This window comes from Apostichopus japonicus, chromosome 3, assembly GCF_037975245.1.
Source record: "Apostichopus japonicus isolate 1M-3 chromosome 3, ASM3797524v1, whole genome shotgun sequence".
NCBI classification, from domain to species: Eukaryota; Metazoa; Echinodermata; class Holothuroidea; order Aspidochirotida; family Stichopodidae; genus Apostichopus; species Apostichopus japonicus.
The window spans coordinates 18,433,713-18,459,879 of NC_092563.1; the positions used below are offsets into that span (position 1 = coordinate 18,433,713).

The 26,167-nt window shown below is 38.2% G+C and overlaps 1 protein-coding gene across 2 annotated transcripts in view; it reads right to left on the bottom strand.

Annotated features, from left to right (window-relative positions):
* Window positions 1-449: 449 nt before the first annotated feature.
* Window positions 450-26,167, bottom strand: part of LOC139965312 (dipeptidase 1-like) — a 28,991-nt gene continuing 3,273 nt past the window's right edge. Inside the window, exons 1-10 of one of the 2 annotated variants that reach the window (XM_071967547.1) lie at window positions 18,604-18,971; window positions 14,023-14,164; window positions 13,334-13,466; window positions 12,014-12,164; window positions 11,099-11,168; window positions 9,488-9,664; window positions 8,417-8,525; window positions 4,918-4,993; window positions 3,325-3,460; window positions 1,908-2,084 (exon numbers count right to left, since the gene is read on the bottom strand). In XM_071967547.1, the coding sequence (XP_071823648.1) occupies window positions 1,977-2,084; window positions 3,325-3,460; window positions 4,918-4,993; window positions 8,417-8,525; window positions 9,488-9,664; window positions 11,099-11,168; window positions 12,014-12,164; window positions 13,334-13,466; window positions 14,023-14,164; window positions 18,604-18,773 (1,272 nt within the window). In that variant the 5' untranslated portion in view covers window positions 18,774-18,971 and the 3' untranslated portion in view covers window positions 1,908-1,976. Of the gene's footprint in view, window positions 2,085-3,324; window positions 3,461-4,917; window positions 4,994-8,416; window positions 8,526-9,487; window positions 9,665-11,098; window positions 11,169-12,013; window positions 12,165-13,333; window positions 13,467-14,022; window positions 14,165-18,603; window positions 18,972-26,167 lie in introns of those variants that run through there. The other variant, XM_071967548.1, reaches the window with a different exon arrangement.

Below are 26,167 nucleotides of genomic sequence, written 5' to 3' on the forward strand. Positions count from 1 at the left end.
TTCGAAATTATGTCATGGCTATTGTTGATAAATAAAATTTACCACATCATGTGAGCATCGGACGTTTGGGTTGCAAATGCTTTGCTTCTCGACTCTGGGATATGATCCGGTTGTTTGATATTCTATAAACGTATCGCGCCACCAATCGACTGGCACATACACACCTAGTTGCATTTTCACTGCAATAAAACGTACTGAGCCACAGTAATTTAAAACTTCTCCTTACTTGCGAATATAAGAAGTTAGAAAGTGGCTTTTGAAACATGTCTTTCTTGTTATTTTAGAAGGATGAAAGTTTGGAGTTATTTCAGGTGATATATTTAAAACAAATACGATATGATGAAATGAGAAAGTATTAGACATAGGCCTTACAAGCAAACAAACAAACAAAAACAAGTTGAAATTGCGTTTATCAATTTATTAATCTATGCATATTTGAAATATATAACAGAATTAAGAAGTGCTAAATGCATTGTAAGATTTTTTTCACTTTGTTTGATAGAATTTCAAGCGAATGAGGTCGATCGATGGTATCTTAATAAATTGTCCAAAAAAAATGCCTGAACCTTTGGAATGAATCTGAAAATACACATTCAGTAATTCGCAGTAGCAGTCGTTTTAATTAATTTCCGTCTCATTCTTTGAAAATTACTCGTAAAGTCGCGGCACGAAAAATTCTAAAGTGTGGTTGTGTGTGCGCGTGTCGGGTCGGGGGTGGGGTGGGGGGCGGCAGTTGTTGAACTCTGAGATATGTTCCTTGTTCTCTCTTAGCGACCCTAAATCACAAAAGCACATGTCAGAGCTGTAGTGCGTTTAGACAATTCTCTTGAATCTATTTTACCCTTTTTACAGAAATGCAGGCTATAAAGCTTCCAATTTCACTGGAATGTATTTCAAAGCCCATGTGGGGATCCCAGAGGGCCGCGGAGACCCAAGGAAGGAACCTATTTTCTTTGCGTTGTATTACCCACATAAAGGATAACAAGAATTTGGCCGTAAGGGAGAATGCTTCAGTTTTGTTTTACCGCAGCCAAATGGGGAGGGAGGCAGCCGGGGTGTGGGGGTGGAGCATATTGATTGGGGGATACCCCTTGTCTCCTAGCTTGGCTTCGTACCAGCAGTATGATATCAAGAGGTGATCTGTACTGGACCGCACCCCCCCCCCCTCCCCCACCCCCCATTCACTTCCATCGCTGAAAGATATGAAAGAAATTCTATGAGATCAAAGGTTCACACCGCCTCTTTTACAATCAATTTCAGGGCAATAATTCACACGTATATAAGTCATAGGGTTCTTTTTAACTCCTCATTACACAAACTTCAATTAAGGTATAAAAAAAAGATCGAGAGTATAAGCAATCTTTAAAACTCATTTGATTTGTAAGTTTAGCCAGGGATGAAACTTTGGTGTCAATTCATGTAACACAACGCTTGAACCAAGTTCATATCAATTTACACAATTAACTTTTTTAAATTCATATCGTCAAAATTCAAATATTTAAATTCGCATCAAAATACTACAGCATATACGGATTCTGATATAGAAATGAAAATATAAGATATACCGTATACTTAGACAAAGGCTACTCATGCATTTGAATTTCGCAATACCACACCTCCCCCCCCCCCCCCCGAAACAAAACAAAGCAAAAGGAAGCAAAATTCAGAAGAGGGCGATTTTACTTTAAGCCAATCCCTAGTGACCATTTTCCTATAATAGTCATATTTGAGATGTTTTCATTCAACACAACAGGATGGAATTCCTCAATTGAAAATATAAATATATACAATTGTGGTCATCCTTAAACGGTGATATTATCCAGTTGTTCCCTCTTAATTACTTAATAGTGCGGTGAGAAAGTTTGGATTGTGTTTACTAAAACAACACAACTTCTGAAGAGTCCACCCTCCCCCCCCCCACCTCTGTCCACCTCTCTCTCAACCTCGCAAAGACGATACGATCACGGAATATGGGTTTAATCTGAATTATAGTAATAAGTTCTACATGTATTGGTGTTTTCTCCTCCACTAGTGCGTGGCATGTTCTCTTCCAGTGGTATCTCACCTGCCATGCTGTCACGAACCTGTATTGTAAATATTCCAGAAACGTAACTCATTTAATACGATTACATAATAATTTGTATGAAAGTTAAGAATATATATATAGGCTATATATATAAATAGGCTATTTATATATAGGATATAGGCTATAGGATATAGGATTATAGGCCATATATATATATATATAGGCCCTATATATAGGTTATATATACTAAACTATATACAGGCTATATATAGGCATATATGTATATATAGGCACATTTATATATAGGCTATATATATATATATATAAATATAGGCTATAAATATATATATATATATATATATATATATATATAGAGTAGGTTGGCGTCTATCTTGGCGCAGAGTGCTCTATGTCCATTGGACAGAGCGGAATATATGTTGATACTAGATGAGACTAGTGGAACACTAGTAGTTGTAACTCGGAGTTTCACGCTTTGTAGCGATCTTCAGACAACTCTGAAGATCGCTCTGAAGATCGGAGTTGTCTGAAGATCGCTACAAAGCGTGAAACTCCGAGTTACAACTACTAGTGTTCCACTAGTCTCATCTAGTATCAACATATATATATATATATATATATCACTATATACAGTGTGAACGGACTTTAAGTTTCTTTTATAATGGTCAGAAAGATTACCCAGGATTGTGGCAAACTTTAGACAGTCGATATTGTGTTGTGGAAGATTAAAATGTTCAGCCACTGGAAAACTGGTTTTGTTGAGGCTGATTGTACTTTTGTGATTATTAAGCCGTAGACATTGGGAAGACGTTGAAGTGATGGTCTTTACAACGCCTGGTTGCTAACTGTCTTAAAAGATATCGTTTGTCATTGTCAAAGCCATGATCACGTGATAGCTACTAACTCACTATATATAGGTATGTCGTTGATCCAAGGTCGGATTAATAACCTTTACAAAAGACGTCTTATAAACTAACTTAAAAAGGACGTTGCAGTATTAAAGTCCAAAGAACGTTCAAGTCTTTGATTCGAATCAATCGTATGTACTTAGGCCATGTCGTTGATCTGACGTCGAATGAACCTACTATAACAAAGGACGTCTCAATTCAAACGTTAAAGCGACGTTCAAGTGACAGCTGCTTATTACTCATCCTTAGGCGAGTCGTTGATATATGACATCGTGTGAATCTATACATTTTAACATCTCACAAATTTACCGTAACATATATGCGCAAAACCGGGATACGAACTAAATATATTGAAGTATATACACTACTTACGTCTTCCATTGCCCTCATTGCCCGCAAGAGGTTGCCTCCTATCAGCTTTTTGATATTTTCTTCACTCCATCCATTTTGAATGAGTGCAGCTATCAGATTAGGGTACTTCGATACATCTTCCAAATCATTTGGCACGCTGTTTGAGACAGGGACACAACAAAAGAAAAACAGCATGTGATTGCTATAGAATTTAGCCTACGTATAGGAATACATATTTTGTATAATGGTTTAAGACCATATTTTTGGGGTGAGACCTAAGTTATATGCGATTACCAAATTCAATTTTTAAGGAAAAGTCGCCCAGGAAAGAATCAAACTACCAAACGCCGACTGATCCCCTCTCAACCCCAGTCCCCTTACATTGGGACTGTGACTGCGTGATCATCGTCAGGTGTGCATCACCATTCCCCTCGAAAGGGAACAGATATGATCTTAGCCAAAAGGCCGAGAAGCTATTACCAATTCGTCACAATTCTCTCTGCCGAATATTACGATATAAATTTCTCCGCATCAAGCGCTCAGTTAAAAAGGCATTTGGATGATTTCGTAACGTTGTGAAATAGCAGTATTCAGGAGCTTTCACTCATGGAATGATTTCAGACGATTTTACATTATGTATCGGCATATCGTTTATCTAAACCCTATATGCTGTGTAATTGTGAAACGAAAATGGCTGCCTGATGACGTCACAAGTTTGTAATCAGCTATTCTAGTATACGATATTACGTTAAATTGAATGTGTATCATGCAAGGGCGTAGGAACGGGGGGGGGGGGGGGGGGGGGGCTGGGGGGCACCAGCCCCCCCAGTGAAAAATGTGGAGGGGCGGAAGTATCATTCCGCCCCCCCCCGGTTCGCAAGTCAGAAAACCCCTTTTACATTTCCAAATGAGAAAAAAAATCTCATTTGGAGCACCAAATTGCATCTAAGGCCAGGTGCAAATACAAAATTAAGTTTACAAAATGGAGTGGGTGTTGAAGTGTGCTATATTGCACCAAATTGCATCTGAGGCCACCTGGAAATGCAAAAACTTCCAAAGGGGAGGGGGACACCCCCTCCCCTTAGACCCCTCCCCCAGGCTGGCCATCAGTCTTCAGCCCCCCCCCCCCCACTCAAAAGTACCTTCCTACGCCACTGGTATCATGTTTAACTGTACTCTTAATACGGAGACATTTATATCGTAATATTTCGGCAGAGAAATTGTTGACGCATTGATTCATACGTGATGTTCAAAGCAGTATACCGCATCAGTTTAAAACATACAACGGTTGCCTTATTGTCACATTGTTTAGAAGCATATTCGCACTTTGTATGAATCTCGATGTATTGGTGCATGCGTAGAGTGTTGAATGATAGGTGTAAACGTGTAAGTAAAGTGGCCCGTCTTATTACGTCACACTTTTGTAAACAGCTATATACTAGCATATTGCCATAGTTTATAACAATGTGATGCAATCATATCACGCGATAGCGCATCTTTCCTACGGAGCTGTCCTCGAAATTGTCAAAGGTATTGAATTTTCGCCAAATGAGAACTCGTATAATACATCTCCTTTGAAGTAAAAAGTACGAAATATTGTAAGATAAAACTTACGTATCCACGCCATCATAATCGCCTCCAATTCCTACGCAATCGTAACCGCAGTGGTCAGCCAAGTGCTGAATATGCTCTTAAGAAAAAAACAGTAAAGATGCAAGATGGTTAGTTTAGTTAAATCGGTTTCAAAATCAAAAGAATAGGCAGTTAAAATCATCGTCATTGTTACAAAACTTTGCCATAATGTCAAGACATGGTCACGAGTGAATGGTCGCAATTCAACGTTGTGCATTCTACTGTCAACTTCAAACCGGTTCCCCTTAAAGCATTCGGTCCTTCAGCTGTCTACTAGGAGACAAACTTCCAACCATCACCATATAGAGCTTACATGTAAAAGATCTTTGTGAAGATCAACTCCGCTCTAAACAGCTAAGGAGAAGTTTATGTTCCGTTTGGGAGCTATCCTGGTTTAAACGCCGTCTATTATGGGAGCTGCCATTTTCTAAATCTATGACGTAATAGTGCCACTATTAGGACCTGAAAACTTTGTATTTCTCTGTGTGTTTTTTTTCTTCTTCTTCATATTTTCATGGTAAAATGTAAACAGTGTTGACACTGAATCCAAAGTCTCTATTAAATCATGTTCTCCGATATTGAATATTAAAATTTAAAACCTCATCTCCATTACAGTAAATAAACACTGTAATAAAGAAAGAAAAACATTAAAAAAGAAAAGAAAAGGGAATCACAAGTAGTTCGATGATGTCATATTTAGACTTGATCAAGTCTTCAGGCTCCTTTGTTTAAGGAAGATTACATCTGTGTGTGATATCTCACAACTTGCATGTGTGAATTTGAAGCTCAACACAAGTTACCCAATCGTGATAGGATACGTACAGACCTAAGTTTTCCAGGTAAACGTAAATTAATTGCCCGCGTGAGCTGGCTTATCAGTCCGGAATCAATGTTTACTTATCCTGAGCGTCTGCATTTCAGTTAATTCATCTCATCTTTAAACCCAATATTGACACAAGCAAGGAAGTCGAGGAACCATTAAGACTTAAGGCAGAAAGCAACGTCAATTTACTAAAGAAAAATCGTCATCATTACTAACTTTTATAAGTGAAAAATGCAATTTCCTCTTATGTACATAGTAGATGGGACTATATAAGTTATGAACCATTAAGCTCAGCATTCAGTTCCAAGGGCGGTGGAAGCACTTTTAATCTGGGGGGGGCACCGACATCAAAGGGCACTTTGCAGAAATTCGATTGGACTGATGCAGCCTTATATTTAGTACCCTTGATAACTCTTATTGTATTAACTTATTTGCGTATACACATCACTCCATCAACGTCCCGCCCCGCCCCCCCCCCCCCCCTCAAGGAAAATATGCATACTAGCACTGCAATATCCGATGTGCAAATTGGGAAACAAGGAACAAGTTTTCATTTGAGACAAAATGAGGTGAAATCATGCTAGTTGCTAATGTAGGAATCTTCCGAATTAGAGTTTATTTCTTGTTAATATCTTAACCAATTTTTTTCCATTCGAAATAGCTTTGAGTTTGACCCACAGAAATTCATTAAAAGTCAGGGGCGTAGCCAGGATTTGCAAAGTTGTATGCACGACTATCTGAGCGGAGCGCCACCATCGGTTGGCGCGGAGCGTACAAGAACATTTTTGGTTTTACAAACCCCTCAGATGGCCGGAAACGGCCCTTCCCGAGTGTTCATTCTGGTTCCCTGGCCTCTTGCTAACTTGAGACACCTCAATTTTTATGTAGAAAAAGGGCACATTTTTAACCTGAGGAAAAGTGGGGGGGCACGTGCCCCCTGTGCCCCCCCGGTTCCGCCGCCCTTGTTCAGTTCTTCCTGGTTCTTATTCAACTAATGCTTTTCATTCGCGTTCTTAATTTTTAGTTAAATTATGCCATTTTTTCCCTTTCTTCTTGTTTGAAGTTTGAAAAGACCTAAATGTACAAATGACCTGCAAAAGATGATTTCAATAAGGATGAAAAAATAAAATAAAACAACAATTCTGCTTAGCGCCATCACTTTAAAATAACTGATTCCACGCGCGGTGTACTAACGTCAAAAGCAATTGAAGGACTACAAAGCTGCAAGAACACACACACGCACGCGCACGCACGCACTTGAGTCGGCACTTGAGCACCGACTTGAGTCGGTTTTCGTACTCAGATTACAGCATAGTTGCCTGTACTTGTATTCGCCCTGTTGGTCTTGTACACGCTAAGTTGTTCTGTTACTAAATTGTGCAGCATATACAAGCGACAGAGAATTTGCATTGTCATTAGTTTTTTTTTAAATTGTAGAGAGGTTTGAGTCTAAAAATTGATGTGCAAGTTTACACGCCGTTTTAATGATCTGATGTCATATGGTCCATAAGAAAGGCACGTGTAACTGTACACCAGTCATGACGAGAGGGTGAAGGGGGGGGGGGCAGGGCGATCGAGCCCCGTCGTCAATTAGGGGGTTCGTAGAATACGGGATGGATAATAATTTATTCTCATTTCCATAATAAACTTAAAGGACATATGCGGACTTCAAGAAGGGGGCCCGGTGACATATTTCCCCCGGGTCCATCATGTCTCTCCACTCTATTGTCTCCGAATACTGCAACAAGACTTCACAATGTTTTTACATGGTTTATAAGTTAAAGTTTCAGTTCACCGATCAAAATATAGTTTGCGTTAAATAGTTTAGTTTCAGATGGATTTTTTTTATTCGGCTTAATATTTACTTAAATATACTTATATACAGACTTTGGAAATAAATCCGGTTCTTAAATTAGTTTTATTGAGTTTCGTAAGTCTACTCAATGTAAACAATGTAAAGCAGAGAATAAATAAAATATCTTGGCTATATAACGTGGGTTCACTGAAACCCTATTACGTCGTTAAATAATAAAATAAATACTTGGGGCAATCAAGTAAATCAAAGACGATAATATAATCTTATAGCCAAAGTGGGCAAACTGCAGCCTGCGAGAAAAGTCCCCCCCCCCCAACTCACCACCGCCCGCCATTCCAGACAATTTTTTTATAACCCTATTAATTTTGCCTGCGGTATCCTTCTATTAGGGTAATGTTTTTACCCTTCTATATCAGTCACCTGAAACAATGAGTTGACCGAACGACAGAAAAATTTAAAAACCAAATAACTATGAAATTTCTTTTGGAAGTTTGTATTTATAATTATGATAGGAGATACGCAGGTAGAACATTCCCATGTAATGTAACATTTTCGTGGTTTCTTTATGGTCATCACATTAATGTTTCGTGGCCCCGCGTATTAAATTTATTTTAAAGTGGTTCGCAAACTTAAATTCGCATCCAACTCTACATATGATTTCAGATTGTCATTGGTTATAGCAAATGTCTCCCAAAAATCCTTTGACATCGTGTACGATCATACATATGTTAAATATTTATATAGTTGAAATCATGACAGTGGTTTTGTAGTTTTGTTAATACTCCAGATTGTTTGGTCTAAAATATAAAAAAAAGATTTATGTACAGATTAGGAAATCTTACCAACAACTTGAACGAGTTCTGCAGTTTCTAGATCGGCAGTTACATTATTTGGTGGACAATTTATGTATTTTGTGTAAAAATTGACCATTATTACTCCTCCATTTGCTCTCTGAGAAAAGAAGAAGAATAAGAAGATATATAGAAGTTTTGTGAATGAAATAAAATGGCTACAATGCTATGGTTGGTAATACTATATGATACACAGCCTCACCATGGCTTGAAAATCAATTACTGGGTATAAGTGTTGGCATGGAATTAACAGAGTAAAGTCAGTTGAATACTTTTATCGTATTTTGATTCAAGAGATGTGTATTTCAGTTCTTAGGGAAGAAAGGACACGGTGAACTGAGATCAATTGAATTCCGTTAGTACAATACTGAAATGTATTTTCTGACTTATTTTGACGCCATTTATTTTAGTTCACACATGGATAACATTGACCTTTTAATACTAAGCTATATGTGAATATATACAGTTACATGGCTACACTTTAATGAATTCAATGAAAACAAATAATACTGAGTGTGTCTATTCTGTTCAAGTCTGTCATAGTTTCAACTTTCTTAATGTATTGGCAGACCTCCACTTAGTCTTAACTAACAAAATTATATATATTTATGTATAAATATATATATATATATATATATATATATATATATATATATATATATATATATATATGTTGATACTAGATGAGACTAGTGGAACACTAGTAGTTGTTACTCGGAGTTTCACGCGTTATAGCGATCTTCAGACAACTGCTTTTGTCTGAAGATCGCTATAACGCGTGAAACTCCGAGTAACAACTACTATAGTGTTCCACTAGTCTCATCTAGTATCAACATATATTACGCTCTGTCCAATGGACATAGAGCACTCTGCGCCAAGATAGACGCCAACCTACTCTATATATATATATATATATATAAATATAAATAGCTGTTAACACGCAGTTGAACGTGGTATAGTGAGCAACCTGACAACAGACATGTATGAAAGCACGGAACTATTGAACACATAGCAAATGTATACATTTATAATGTTAAAACAAATCGCTGATAGGTGACTTACCACTAATGGAAGAACTTCGTCATTAACATTTCTAAAACTTCCACAGACGGAGAAAGCGGAAGAATGGCTAAAGATGACAGGTGCGGCGGTTACGTCCAAAGCATCACGCATTGTCGCTACAGATACGTGCGACAAATCCAAAAATACACCGATGCGATTCATTTCTGTAACTATTTTCTAAAATGTAGAACGTAAAAACGAAGAAAAGGGAAAAGATTTTTTTCTTATTGACCACCTACATTGTGAGTTTTCTGCCCCCCTCCCTACCTCATTCCATCCGCCCTCCCAATCCACAAAAAAAATTCTCGGCCTTAATTTGTCACCTTTATTCTTTCTTTTCTCATTATTTCATTGATTATCCCGATCTGAAATCCCCGAATGTAACTTATTCAAAGTTGATTTCATTGATTTTAATTTGTTATCATTTTTAACAATTTAAAGGATGACTTTTAGGTACAACTTTTTGTTTTCAATTGTAATTATTTGGAATTGCTGTTATAGTCCAGATTGTATTGAAAACTGTTGCGAAAGGAACCTTGGAACAGGTAACTATATCTTTTGCAGCTCCCTTCGTTAGGAATGAACAATTTAAAGCATATCGATAAAAGAGGCTCAGTGGACTTCTTAGTCTATACCAGTGAGCTGCGTGCCATTTCTAAATGGCAGCTCCATGGTCTAACACACACACACATACACACATTCGGTCAGCTTCTGTAATGTAGCATAAGGCTACAATAAAACATGAAGACTTTGATTTCCTGAAATCATTTACGTGCGAAGGATTTCAAAGGTTTGGGAAGGGGAGCTAGGGGAAGATTCTAAATCTCCAACTTATCTCAACTTATTCCCGACTGGATTCATAATAAACCCGACTGAGCTTTCACCCCGTCCCCGACTAACGATATAGGTGGGGAACCATTATAGGGACCAGGGATGTGCTCACACTGGGCGGCACCGGGCGGCTGCGCCCAGCAGTTCTGAATGCCGCCCAGCACAAACAGTATTTTAAACATTTCCGCCCGGCACTTTTTTGATTATAATTTAACAAATTTTACCATAACCAAAATCTGCGAGAATACATGGCACAGAATAGGAAAAATAGCACTTCCTAAGCATACTTAATGTGCCAAATTTGTCCAGTGAGGAGGGGGTACCCCACCGATGAGATCCCTCTCCCAGGGTGTGGATCACATTACCGCACAATCTGCCCGGCACTCAAATACTCCCGAGCACATCCCGGAAGGACCATATAACCTCTGCCCCCTTCGCGCACGTCACTATACCTTTAAAAATATGTTTACAATGCATTACCACAGTTTTGAAATGTTCTTGCCGTTTGTCATTCACCAGGTGCTCTGCTGTGTAAATTTAGATAACACAATGGTATAATGTAAACATTATTATTTGGCGTGTACGGAGGAGCTGACGTCATCATCAAATTAAGGCTTAAAGGAGCACTCCGGAGATTGAGCATATCATTTTACAGCTGAATCTCTTGAAACAAGAAGAACAGGTTTACAGAAACTTTACTAGCATTACTTGTTGCCTTCCATTTGCTTGGACTATAACAAATCAAAGAATGAATTAACAGATGTCAGGGTAATATATTACCTTTCCCCAATCAGTCAAACCGTCAAATTCAGGATTTTCTTCGTCGGAATCCGTCAGCCAGTTATCCGCCCTGCAAACACAAACAGCAAAAAAACAAATCAAAATCAAATGGAAATAAATAATGAGACGCCGGTTGTCACCTTTCTCCAGTGCGATTCTAGCCCATCCAGGGGCGGCGGAGCCGGTGGAAATGTGCTGTTTCCCCAGTAATGTAAAAAAACACACAAACTCGCATTGACTCTTTTCCATATATCATTAGCGCCTCGTTTTGCTAATGCAAGGCGCCCAAGGTTAAGAAATTAAGAAAACTGAACTTAAAAAGTACCCATTATAGTAACCAGACACAAAAAAAAACGTTTTCTAGTTGATAAACATTCAAACATTCAAGAATTTTTTGGCACAGAATGCACTGACATATTATTTTCGTCGGGACGCTCGAGGTGGTTTTGCAGCTTGCTTCCTCAGATCAAGGTCACATGTGACATGTCACAATGCACTTGGAAGTCCCGTCACCACCCCTTCCCTCCCCTCCCCTCCGTTCACCCCTGCAGATTTAAACATTTGTTTGCCGGCTCTGTGCCCATCAATAATCAGGTGTTTGTCTGCATTGTTTTCGCAAGTGTTTCCTTGTCGATATATAGGGCCTGCCTATGAGCCAAGACCCCGTTACCAAGCAAAACATGACGTCATTTACAACTCATCGGTCGTAACATTTGATTATGAAGAATATTACAAAAATAGATCTCTATGTGTAAATGGAAGCCCACCCCACCCTGCATTTTCAAAATATCCGCTGGAGCAACATTCCACGAACATTATCTGGTCCATAATGTTACGATACACATGAATGTGTCCAGCCCCACCCCAACCCGCCCCACCCCACCCCACCCCAAGAAAATAAATAAACAAGCTCACCATGGAGTGTTACAGCTGTGTGTCATTGTCATGTAACGCATCCCGAGCTCTACGAGCATGCGCAGAACAGCAGGGGAGCTATCTATGTTATGTCCACCTTCAACACCAATTAAACCACCTATTTTGCCCTCAGAAAATGCCTGTTCAATTCCTGTGTGAAAATAGTAAAGCAGATTAAAAATGGATAAATAAAAACAAAGAGTCAATGAGTTTTATATTCCAATTAAGTTCTACTTGAACTCAATATTTATTCATATGTATATGACAAGCAAACCCCCTAATCATCTTCTCTACTGTACATGAAAGAGATGAGTGTGATGAACTCCATTACCCTCAGTCAGCAAGGGGTGGGGGAGGGGGTGGTGGAGGGGGGTGAGGGGGAGGGAGTTCTTAGTCTAACATGCACTTGTTTTACGTGGATTCATGATGATGGTTGTTGGGCTTACCTCTTCCCTATAGAATTTGTTTTTAACTTAAGCAAGAGACTGCCCTGATAAACTCAACCTTGTTTTCTGTAATACACTTGCGAACACGAATGAACTTTTTCTGACCTTTATTCAGTAACACATTCAGTCATATCAGTATTGTCAGTGCTTCCGTATGTGTTTTTCCGTATAGCTTAAAGAAGTGATATTCCAGGGCAAAGTTCTATTCAGTAAACTGATTTTTTATCTTGATGGCAAAAGGATTTCCGACCACAAAGTCACGTATTTTATTCTTGTATTCGTCCACTTCTTTATCAGATAACTGAGTGAGATATATTTAACTACAGCTGTAAATGTCCTGAGCACCACCATCTAAAACTTCGCTAAACATTATTGGAAAATATACCCTCTTGGAGTTTCAGATCATTCATATTATTCAAATGTTCATGTACTGACATCACGCCTTTAACTTCAAACTACAATTTTGCTAAGACATGTACCAAATCCATGTTTTTATGTCAAAAATTAAATGAAAGTAATGAATGTAAATACCAACAGGATGGTTACAATATATGCCTCTTTGTCAATAGTCATGACAAAATAAACGTAACCCCTGAATTTTCTTTCGAATATTTGATCTACATCTGGATAACTATTCAGAAGTATAGACAAAAGCTTGATAGAAAATATTTCTAGAATCATTCGAACAAATTCGAATGAAACTTTTTGTCCCCCATACATAATTCAGTAAAAACGATTTTTTTTATTATTATAGCATAGTACGTAATACATAAAGATATATATAGCTATATATAGCTATATCACTATTTTGGCATTGCAGTTTATGTATAGAGCATGTATACCAAAGAAAAGAAGGGAAAAAAAACACCCCTACCGTCTGCTGACGTCACAAACTGAAAGTCCTCTGGATACTTCGCACACATTCTCTTGATTACGTCTATCTGGTCGAGCACGTGGGTGACGGCATCCTTATATTGAGAATCACAGGATGTATACGCCGCCCAAAACTATGGTGAATGAAGAAGAAGAAGAAGGAAAAAAAAGCAACTAGCAATCATTCAATAGAACAAAAAATGTTGAAAAGAAAAGGAGGAGAAAAACGAAACAGTGAGCCAATAATGTAGGGTATGGATCGTGGGGTTGGGGATCGTGGGGTGGGGGGGGGGGTTGGGGTTGGGTGGGTTGAGGGGTAACGCATTCACATGAGATGGGGGTAGAGTGAAGGTGGCGAAGGGCAGGGACTTAATATGAGGGGTGCATGTTTATTTTGATTCCTCGCCACCAACCGAATACAATGTAAAAAGTTATGGCCAATCGTCCGCTTAAATGTTTTAGAACGGCTATACATGGCCATGCACATGTTGTGATGAACCAGGGAGTTGTAAGGTATGTGTACTGTTTGCACACGACTTCCCCATACTTCGTAGATAGCGGATTTATACTATCTTTAAGTTGTGACGTCATCAATATCCATGGTCAGGATCTTTTTTAGTGAGGTCATCATAATGCCAAATGACACTTACAATACGCGGTATTTACCGAATCGTATACATACACACTTACCTGTGCACCCACTTTTCCTGCTCTCAATCGAGGAATGTCGGTATGTGTGATATCATACTGGTCGGCTATGTTTGTCGATAGATCGATATCTTCCAGGCGGTTATCGTGATTATTTTTCAGGAACCACGGTAAATCGTTATGACTGTGAAGAGAGTGAATGAGAACCTAAATTATAAACAGAGAAATATGACGTAACGAGGGTTTTCGATTCTACTGGGACCCTCTTTAGCAACACTTCACAGTAAAATGAAATATACGAACTTCAACACAATGAAATGGTGACACTTGATAAATACACTTTGAAGAACTACCAACTTTTTGTATGTTAAAACCATGGAAGCAACCACCAGTTAAGTTGTTATGGGTGGGAGGGGACGGAGGGGGGGGGGGGCGGGTAAGATTTTACGTCGTCCTGGGGCAAGGTTATAAGGGGAAGTCTGAGAAATATTTTACGAAATGGAGATTTGACTTGTGTATGTTTTTGGCCCGAATAATATAAGGTTAAAGGAAGTAAAACACAAATGATCACAGATATCGTATATAAGACGTCATTTTATACGAAAAGAAATGCGCCATGAACAGTACGTCGAGAATCAATTAATCATTAACCACACGGGGACTAAACTCCGAATTGTGAGCCTTAGAGCACATGTCTTTCAAGGTTAACCCATAAGGACAAGTGAAACTGACAAATTATATATGTAGGCTTGGCATAGAATTATGGACTTTAGAGCAAGGCCTTATACCATAAGTAAGATGAATTAGATAAATATATATGATACTAAACCAACAACTAGTTTGTCTTTAACTTGTTGGAACTGACAACTCATATATGTAGGCATGACATGGAATTGTGGAATTTAGAGCAAGGCCTTACCATAAATAGGCCTTACCATAATTAAGTATAAATAGGCCTTAACATAAATAAGCAAGATGACTTAAATATATTCAAGACTAACCCAAAAGACTTGTGAAACTGACATATATAATGTAGGCATGGCCTAGAATTGTGGACTTTAGAGCAAGGCCTTACCATAAATAGGCCTTACCATAAATAAGTAAATAGGCCTTATACCGTAAATAAGTAAGATGGATTACTTAAATATATTGAAGACTAACCCAAAGGACTTGTGAAACTGACATATATAATGTAGGCATGACATGGAATTGTGGACTTTAGAGCAAGGCCTTACCATAAATAGGCCTTACCATAATTAAGTATAAATAGGCCTTAACATAAATAAGCAAGATGACTTAAATATATTCAAGACTAACCCAAAAGACTTGTGAAACTGACATATATAATGTAGGCATGGCCTAGAATTGTGGACTTTAGAGCAAGGCTTACCATAAATAGGCCTTACCATAAATAAGCAAATAGGCCTTACCATAAAGAAGTAAGATGAATTACTTAAATATATTGAAGACTAACCCAAAGGACTTGTTAAACTGACATATGTAGGCATGACATGGAATTGTGGACTTTAGAGCAAGGCCTTACCATAAATAAGTACTTAAGATGAATTAGTTAAATATATATGAGAATAAAGCAAGAACAAGTTTGTCTTTAAAGGTATGCTGTACTGGCCCCAAATATGCTAGATATTTCAATATGGTCACCTTTGGTCCGAATTCTTAAACTGTTTATTTATTACAACCTTCGAGGACATTTTCCTCACTGGGACATTCAGTCATATTGTGTGTTCCTTAAAAATGTCTGAGAACAATTTGGAGAGTAAAGACCTCTAGATACGTACTTTTTGAAAACTTCTAGCAATTAAAGCGTGCTATAATTTGGGGCATATACTGACTATACCTTTAACTTGTTGGAACTAACAAATCATTAATGTATAGGCCTGGTATATAATATCTCATTGCCTATTAAGGTTGGAGAAGTGTCGACGTTATACTATAAGCCAACAACGTATAAATCTATATAATCTATATACTAAACACGGATGTGTTCAGCACTTATAAACCTGCGCAAGAATCGACTGCAGTCAATTACCTCCATAAGATCATTAAGACTGTTTATGTGACGTTATTGTCTGATGGTTATGAGGTTGTTTATAATAAGAATAATGATAATGATGAATTTGCTTAACTGAACGTTTGATTACTTAAGGTGTAGGATAAAGTTAAGTTCTTTCAAAGGTCTTACTATATTTACTGTTGCAACATCTGAATTCTGGTCTGTTATTGCCATGTCATGGTTTCTCCAACTCAAAAAGTTGCCAAGTCATCTAATCCGCGAAGTTATTTTAAATGTGTTTTCCCCCCTTTTTTGTCTTTTTAGTAGGATACACTGAAGTTTTCGTAAAGAGTAAATCCTTTTACTATTACATTTCGTATATATGGGTAAAACTGATACGGTAGCAAAAATACGGTCCGTATGGGCTTATATACAATCATGCAGAGCAAATAATAATAACAATAGAAAGTATACACTGGGAGCACGGAACAATTCTGTAAACAAGGAATTTTTACTTTCTACCGTTTAATTTCAATTTGTTTAAGTGATGAAGCAAACATAATAAATCACTGTCTTTAATTTTGAATTCAGAGGGCAGGTTTTGCTGGTTGTGAATTCCACCATTCATCCACTATATCTAAAGTAAGCAAACCCAATGTATAACCCTACTCCGCATAGTTTGTATTGACTAGAAGCCATTTTACTGACACTAGTTCTAAACCCTTCCGCTCGGCCTTTTGACCAAGATCGTGTGTGAGCATTATGTTCCCCCTTTCTAGGGAAACCGTGATATACACACCTGACGATGATCACACAGTCACAGTCTCGATGTAAAGGGGAGAAGGGGGGGGGACTGGGGTTGAGCGAGGGTCAATTGTTCGGTTGTTTGGTTTTTTTCGAGCCTAGGTTCTAGCTTCTTGGGTGACTTTTCTCAAAAGTTATCAATAACCAACCAATGATCATCTTTCGAACATTATTGGGGGAGGAGAAGGGAGAGGAGAGGATGGGAGGGGGAGGGGTGTATAGTTGATCGATGGTAGCGGTGAAGCGGAGAGGAACGGTGGTTGGGAGGGTGGAGGATTTCGAGATGTAATTAACATTGTAAGCTGTTTTATCTACTTTTCCTTTCGTATCAGAGTATCCATTTTTCTGTGTTCCAGATGGTTCACTTCCCCCGTTAAGAATTACACTGAATGAAACTCCTTTCTATCTGCGAGTGCCCGTCCTTCTAGCAGGGAGTACTTAGAGCTTATCTGGCTTGAACAAACGTTTGAGCTTTAACAAGTAAACATATAGTTGAAGAGCAGCCCTCATTGCGCATAATGGTGGCATTTACTCTTTATGTATGATCTTTGGCTTCGTATTTTTTTTGAAGTCTTTCTTAATAAACAAAACTAAAAGATAAAGCATCTTTAGCTGATAGCTTATGAATTTTATACTGTCCACTTTTTTGGTTCATATTTTATGTTATATAAACATACTTGTCCGTGAAATAACGAGGATCAGCTGTTTCAGTAAGGCTATATATTGAAATCAAAACAAGAGACGTCTTCGTTACTTGGTATAACTGGGTGATGTTTTTCCCCTGTTTCGTCAGAGATGTCAAAAACAAGTGTAGCAGTCTGCATGGCTGCCTGGTTGAAGGGATTGGGGGGGGGGGGGGTTGATGAAAGTAGGAAGCTTGCATTGGTTGGGTAAACGCGGATCAGACAATGATTAGCCGTCAGTATTGGAGTTTTCATTGGTTTGTTATTTACACGGTTTGCCACGAAGTAACATTTATCGCCACATAACCCCACCGATCAAGCTCGGGCTTGCCCTGTTCCCACGCAGTAAAAGAGTGGAGCAACTTGCCCTCCTCTCGATAGGTCCATCATCTCCTGTCCACCTCTCCACCTCTCTCGCTCTCTCACTTAAAAATCAAATCAACTCTCTCAAGCTACCGGAACGTTACAACATGCATGAGTTTGCGCAGCCCTAAATATATATGAGTATAAATGGGGCGAATTTGATCAATGAAAATCCTTCAGATAGTGATGCGAGTGAGGTGAAATGTCAGGTTTAATTGTATACAAGAAAATATTATTTTGAAACCTACAGACACCCCGCCCCAAAACCCACATATATACCAGGTATGCTTATATGAAGTAAACACCGTAAAATCTGCAGTAGGCCTATACAGTGCATGTGTTCGTATGGGTTATGTGCTGTTCCTAAAGGGCAATAGGCAGATAACAGGTATGGTTTGGTGGTATCTTATCGGTTATACTCTATATTACGCCTTTATGCTTTACCTATCTATCTCTCTGTATAAAGAGATTTCTAATCTTACGGAGAACTTTTTTGTCAGAAGCCTTAGCCTACTATTTAGTTAAAAGTAAGAGGGAGTTGGAGGTATATTGGGAGGAATTAGGTGAGAGGGGAGTGGGACAAGGATGCTAAACGTGTTTCTCTGGGTTGTAACAAGGGTTTCGGGTCGGGGAAGGATGAGGGAATTAACGGGGAGGGGACGTGATTTCATAGTCCCTTCCTCGGTTGCAGCATTGTTGAGCAGATCTCTCTATATGCTACCTAATTATGCCATAAGTTAATACAGGCTATTTACCTACCCGTCAATTAAGGGTGCTTCAGTCATGTATTGCAAAGCAAGATCCATGCTTTCTTCGTCTGTTAGCTCATCAGCTCGTTTTGACAGTGGCACGGCAATAGCAACAACAATTGCTCCAACGACTATCACAGACGTAACTATCAAAATAATCCAGCGCTTTTCCGACCCCATTTTGCTCTGAAAATGATTATAATTCTGTCGGCGAAAAGTTAAAAGTTATAGAACTGATCCAGTCCTTTTCAATTGGCTTTCGTATAAAGTCGTGCACCAGTAGTGTTATAAAGTGCGATGTATTAGATGACGCACAGAAGACAAGCTCCGAGGGGGTTGATACGCGCATGCGGCCTGTAAACTTGTCTGGCTCTACCGTGTTAGTGTGTATAATGAGCGGTAGGGATACCAAGGGATTATCTGGATGATTGCGCATGTCTGTAAATTACCTGGCTATAAGGTGTATATATATATATATATATATATACATATATATGTATATGTATATATATATATATATATTAATATATATATATATGTATATTTATATATAGGGCACAGGTATGGCAAAGTACAAGTATAGATGCGAAAACCTTATTGGTATGTTCCGACCATACAACTGCTCATGAGATATATCCGGTATTTGCTTCCTGGGGTAGCTCATTATGAACACGACATGTCATTCAGTTAAAAACTTGTTCTTGTAAGGTTATAAGTCATACCGTTTGGGACATAGAAGTTGACGCGAAGGTGGTCCGCAAAAAGCATTATCGGTGGCTCGGGGGATTTTTCCAGACGTCGAAAATATTATCTACGGTTTTCTCGGCGTTTGCCGATAGAGAATGACTAGGATATATCTTTAACACACATTATATATAATAAGCTCCAGCTAGCAACCATGCATTCGAGCATCGATTCTGAAGGGAAAGGGGGGGGGTGGGTGGGGACATTCATAAAGTACTCTGACGCTATCAAAATTCTTAGTTAAAAAGCATGGAGGAGACGCAAGGTTAGTCCGCTCTGTCTTGATGAATATGGCCTCCATCAACATGACAGGCACGTTGACATCAACACCGCTATACCCAACACTCGCCTGTCAAGACCACGGTATAGCAACATGTTTTAAATTGAATGTTAACACAGAAGGGTACTTCTCAATGGAACTTCTAAACAACACATCCCAAATATTGCAACCCCCGCCCCACCCCAACCCCCTTTGCTATTACCATTTTCTTCGAAGACTAGGGAAGGAAGTACGGAGGTTTTAATCCCTCCAGTCATGCGTGACAGGATTTAACTTCAATAATACAGTAAATGGTATGTTTCCCCAACCATCATTCCTTCCTACCCCACCATTTTTCCGAATCTAAAACTAGCAGAATCATTCGTTCTAATATGCCATACGAAAAACAGAGACTTTTCTAGCTGATAATTGGTCAATTATTTTGCAGGGGCTGATTCAGGATTTTATTAAGCAGTGAGTGTGGAGAGGGTTGGGGGGGGGGGAGGTGGTTTCATGCTAGGAGTTCACTCCCCTTCCAGTTAAATGACGCATTTCTGGGGCATAAATGGTAGACTATAAGTAAGGTCTATAAGTTGGTCTAAACGCAAAGTTGAAGGTTGATAGGGACGGTGGGCAAGGGTTGGGGTGGGGGAGGGGTGCTAGTATACCCCACACCTCGTTGACCCTCGCTTGTGTTTGAATACTGTCACCCCCCCCCCCCTTGTACGTTTCTTGGCCTCTGCGAATTGGATTGGGCTGTAGCAACTATCTATACCAACGTGTATAGAAAGTTTTAACAACTTGACTATACCAATGAAACAAAATAAATCTTTTTATATGTAGCGTGTGGAGATAAGCCGTATAATTCACTGATCCGTTTAGTAAAGGTTTATCTCTGTAATGCATTATCAACAAACAGAAACCTTTACTGAAGGAGTTGACTTGATTACTCGGAGTATATTATACGACGGTACTTTGTACTTTGGTTTGCTGTTAGAATAAATAGATACTTAACAGAGACGTGTTAGAGCTTCACAGATATAACAGTTGAAGAAAATATATCTCTACAATTCATTGTATTGATATTTAAGTGATTACAGACACGATCTTATCAAAAAATGGCACAGCATTTTATCAGTCAGCAAGCTATATAGATACCTTCTGGCAGTCGCACTGTGATGCCGTGTAGTTTATACAGCACGGGAAAGACAAGCAGATTGTATCTGGCAATAAGATATAGTTCATTTACCATTAACTTCTAACCTCGGTTACCCAACGATTCTGCTAAAGAACCATCACTGGTAAAACCATGCACCCGATGCATACAGAGAACACAGTTACTACTGTAAATCTTAAAGTTTTGTACCGCATTATGAACTGGATCGTGCTATAATTCGGTAGCATGTGCTATTATGATTACAGTTAGAACTGAGGATATGTGTAATTCTAACAAATCCAGTTGTCGGGATTTATTGGGATTACACATATCCTCAGTTCTTACTGTAATCCTAATAGCACATGCTACCGATTTATCAGATTTGTCAGCACGATCCAGTATTTACTGTGGTACAAAACTTTAAGATTTACAGTAGTTACTGAAATCTCTGTGTGAATCGGCTGCACCATGACTTAATTCACTGCAGCCAGTCGGGACACTTTTCTGTTAACAATTGTTCTCTGATGTCATCCTTCACATCACTGGTATTATGCTGATGTATAGCATTAGTATAATATGTATAGTCCTAGTGTTAAAATCTTGTTCATTCATACTTAGTAAAGTTTCCTAAATCCTATTGGTCCATCCAGGTCAGCTGACCGTGGTTAATCCTGTGAGCAACGCACGGTAAAATTACGGGGCATCACTTTAATAAATCTTTGGTTATATGTAACCAAAAATGTTTTGTTTTATGATTTTTCCCCCACACAAATGGTAGTGTATGAATGAACGGGGTTAATCAACGGTCTAGCGTGCGTTACTCACATGATTAATGCACTCCGGGTGTTAATGCTATCGCTGGATGCACTCGGGCTCCGCCCTCGTGCATCGCTTGCATTATCCCCCGATCGTGCATTAATCCTGTGAGTAACGCACGCTAGACCGTTGATTAACCCCTTATTTATATATCTGATAAAAGTTATATAGATACAATTGTTTTCGACTGCTGTAATAGCATGGACGGATCAGCCACCTGTTTGAAGCAGGATATGTAGGATTGCAATACAGATTGGTAATAAATACCATTAGGAAACTGTTCATAACTGGCTGACTTAACTTCCAGGATGAGAAGCAAAAACATCCATGGTCACCGAATGACTTATACGTGATATAATGACGCGCTTTATGAACAACCCAAATAGAAAGGGGAGAAAAAACATCTTTTATTTGAAAACATCATGATTTGACGATACTGTTGACCTGCGCAAATGATCTAAGTACCGTGATATCATCGAGCTACTTGACAATTCGCTGTAATTGTTTTGTTTTTATTAACTGCATTTTGTTATTTTCTCTGATCGATATATAGAGTTTGGCATTGCTGATTCTAAACAAATAATTATATCATGCATAAATATACCCTCTTTTTTGTCATTATCAAATTCAACTTGTTTTACGTTCACCTTGAAAATATGGAATGAAAAGCCCCTCTTTCTCCAACCTCCATCACCCCTCCCCCTCCCCTCCCCCAATAAAGAAGAGGTAGAAGGCTCCCCTCCTAACTTGCATTCAGGCACTATGATATCACAAACTAGTGACATGGCAACTATTTGAAGAAGAAAAAAGAACAAACATAACAAAAAAATGAACCATGAAATCCCCCAAACGGACCAAGAAGTTCTGATTTTTTTTTTTTTTTTTTTTTTTTTTTGGGGGGGGGGGGCTCACACGAGTGTCCTTTATTATATGTTAAGGCGTGTTTCGTCATATACCGCATAAGAACCATATCTGCTCCTACTTTACACGTTCCCGCCACCCGCACAAAACAGTTTGGCAACCGTGTATTTCCTGTAACTGGGGCCAGGCTGTGGAACGAATTGCCGTCTTTGGTTTACTAATCAATCGACATTTTCTCTTTCAAAAAAGCTCCGAAGACAGTTCTCTTTAATGAGAATATAATATATGTATATATATATATATATATATATATATATATATATATATATATATATATATATATCGCAAGCATCCTTATCATTTTGAAATCTGAACTTTGAGGTTAAGGTTTTTCCTTTCTTATGATAGCTATATACACCAATCATAGTCGGCCTTGGTAGAGTGCTAACGGTTTCTAAATTGTTTTTAAAGCTTACAGTCATGGACTTTTTCCAAGTTATTGCCATGCATGCAGTCAGACAATCTAGCTCGGTGTGCGTGAGTATACACGTTCTCTAAGGAGAATGATGAAGTACAATAAAAAAGTTCCTCCCTGCTCTCGCTAGATTACTTATCAAGTTGTAACTACAACTACCTGATTAGACAGGGTGAGACCGCTGAATAAGGTATGAAGGTCAGTACTAGTAAAGTTTTATCTTATCGGCGATATTTGCTTTGGAAAACGCCGGGAAGTAATATCTGTTGTAAATAGCTGGATCCTCTCATGTATACATCCGTATGTATGTGTGTATGTTTATATGTATATACTGGATTAGGTACTAAGCATACGCGGCCGAGACACATTTCCCCACTTTACCCATGGTATAAAGTTATTTCAACATAAGGAAAATACAATCGCACTCACCTAAGCTTAACTGTGTTTTACTTAAGTAAAACTGCACTTTACTTGTGCAAAATCAAACTAATGCAACAAAATAAAACCAGCAGGTGTTACACAACAAATAGAACAATGTACAACAAGGCAACCTGCAACAAATACAACATAGTAAGCCAACAGGTGTTACACAACGAATAGAACAAAACACAACAACAGCAACATGCAAAAGATACAACAGAGTAAAACCAACAGGTGTGACACAACAAATAGAACAAAATACAACAAGGGCAACATGCAACAAATACAACAAAGTAAAGCCAACATGTGTGACACAACATATATAACAAAATACAACAACGGCAACATGCAACAATACAACAGAGTAAAACAAACAGGTGTTACACAACGAATAGAACAAAATACAACAAGGGCAACATGCAACAAATACAACAGAGTAAAACCAACAGGTGTTACACAACGAGTATAACAAAATACAACATTGGCAACATGCAACAAATACAACAAAGTAAGCCAACAGTTGTTACACAACAAATAGAACAAAATACAACAAGGCAACATGCAACAAATACAACAAAGTAAGCCAACAGGTGTTACACAACACATAGAACAAAATACAACAAGGGCAACATGCAACAAATACAACAGAGTAAACCAACAGGTGTTACACAACGAGTATAACAAAATACAACAATAGCAACATGCAACAAATACAACAAAGTAAGCCAACAGGTGTTACACAACGAGTAGAACAAAATACAACAATGGCAACATGCAACAAATACAATAGAGTAAGCCAACAGGTGTTACACAACACATAGAACAAAATACAACAATGGCAACATGCAACAAATACAATAGAGTAAGCCAACAGGGGTGACACAACAAATAGAACAAAATACAACAATGGCAACATGCAACAAATACAATAAAGTAAGCCAACAGGTGTTAAACAACGAATATAATAAAATACAACAAGGGCAACATGCAACTAATAAAACAAAGTAAAACCAACAAATACAACATAGTAAGCCAACAGGTGTTAAATAACTAATAGAACAAAATACAACAAGGGCAACATGCAACACGTACAATAAAGTAAAGCCAACATGTGTTACACAACAAATAGAACAAAATACAACAAGGCAACATGCAACAAATACAACAGAGTAAGCCAACATGTGTTACACAACAAATGGAACAAAATACAACAAGGGCAACATGCAACAAATACAACAAAGTAAAACCAACAGGTGTTACACAACAAATAGAACAAAATACAACAATGGCAACATGCAACAAATACAACAAAGTAAAACCAACAGGTGTTACACAACAAATAGAACAAAATACAACAATGGCAACATGCAACAAATACAACAGAGTAAGCCAACAGGTGTGACACAACAAATAGAACAAAATACATCAAGGGCAACATGCAACAAATACAATAAAGTAAGCCAACAGGTGTTACACAACGAATAGAATAAAATACAACAAGGGCAACATGCAACAAATACAACACAGTAAGCCAACATGTGTTACACAACAAATGGAACAAAATACAACAAGGGCAACATGCAACAAATACAACAAAGTAAAACCAACAGGTGTTACACAATGAATAGAACAAAATACAACAATGGCAACATGCAACAAATACAACAGAGTAAGCCAACAGTTGTTACACAACGAATAGAACAAAATACAACAAGGGCAACATGCAACAAATACAACAAAGTAAAACCAACAGGTGTGACACAACAAATAGAACAAAATAGAACAAGGGCAACATGCAACAAATACAACAAAGTAAAACCAACAGGTGTGACACAACAAATAGAACAAAATACAACAATGGCAACATGCAACAAATACAACAAAGTAAGCCAACAGGTGTGACACAACAAATAGAACAAAATACAACAAGGGCAACATGCAACAAATACAACAGAGTAAAACCAACAGGTGTGACACAACAAATAGAACAAAATACAACAAGGGCAACAAGCAACAAATGCAACAAAGTAAGCCAACAGGTGTTACACAACGAATAGAACAAAATACAACAAGGGCAACATGCAACAAATACAACAAAGTAAAACCAACAGGTGTTACACAACGAATAGAACAAAATACAACAAGGGCAACATGCAACAAATACAACAGAGTAAAACCAACAGGTGTGACACAACATATATAACAAAATACAACAACGGCAACATGCAACAATACAACAGAGTAAAACAAACAGGTGTTACACAACGAATAGAACAAAATACAACAAGGGCAACATGCAACAAATACAACAGAGTAAAACCAACAGGTGTTACACAACGAGTATAACAAAATACAACATTGGCAACATGCAACAAATACAACAAAGTAAGCCAACAGTTGTTACACAACAAATAGAACAAAATACAACAAGGCAACATGCAACAAATACAACAAAGTAAGCCAACAGGTGTTACACAACACATAGAACAAAATACAACAAGGGCAACATGCAACAAATACAACAGAGTAAACCAACAGGTGTTACACAACGAGTATAACAAAATACAACAATAGCAACATGCAACAAATACAACAAAGTAAGCCAACAGGTGTTACACAACGAGTAGAACAAAATACAACAATGGCAACATGCAACAAATACAATAGAGTAAGCCAACAGGTGTTACACAACACATAGAACAAAATACAACAATGGCAACATGCAACAAATACAATAGAGTAAGCCAACAGGGGTGACACAACAAATAGAACAAAATACAACAATGGCAACATGCAACAAATACAATAAAGTAAGCCAACAGGTGTTAAACAACGAATATAAT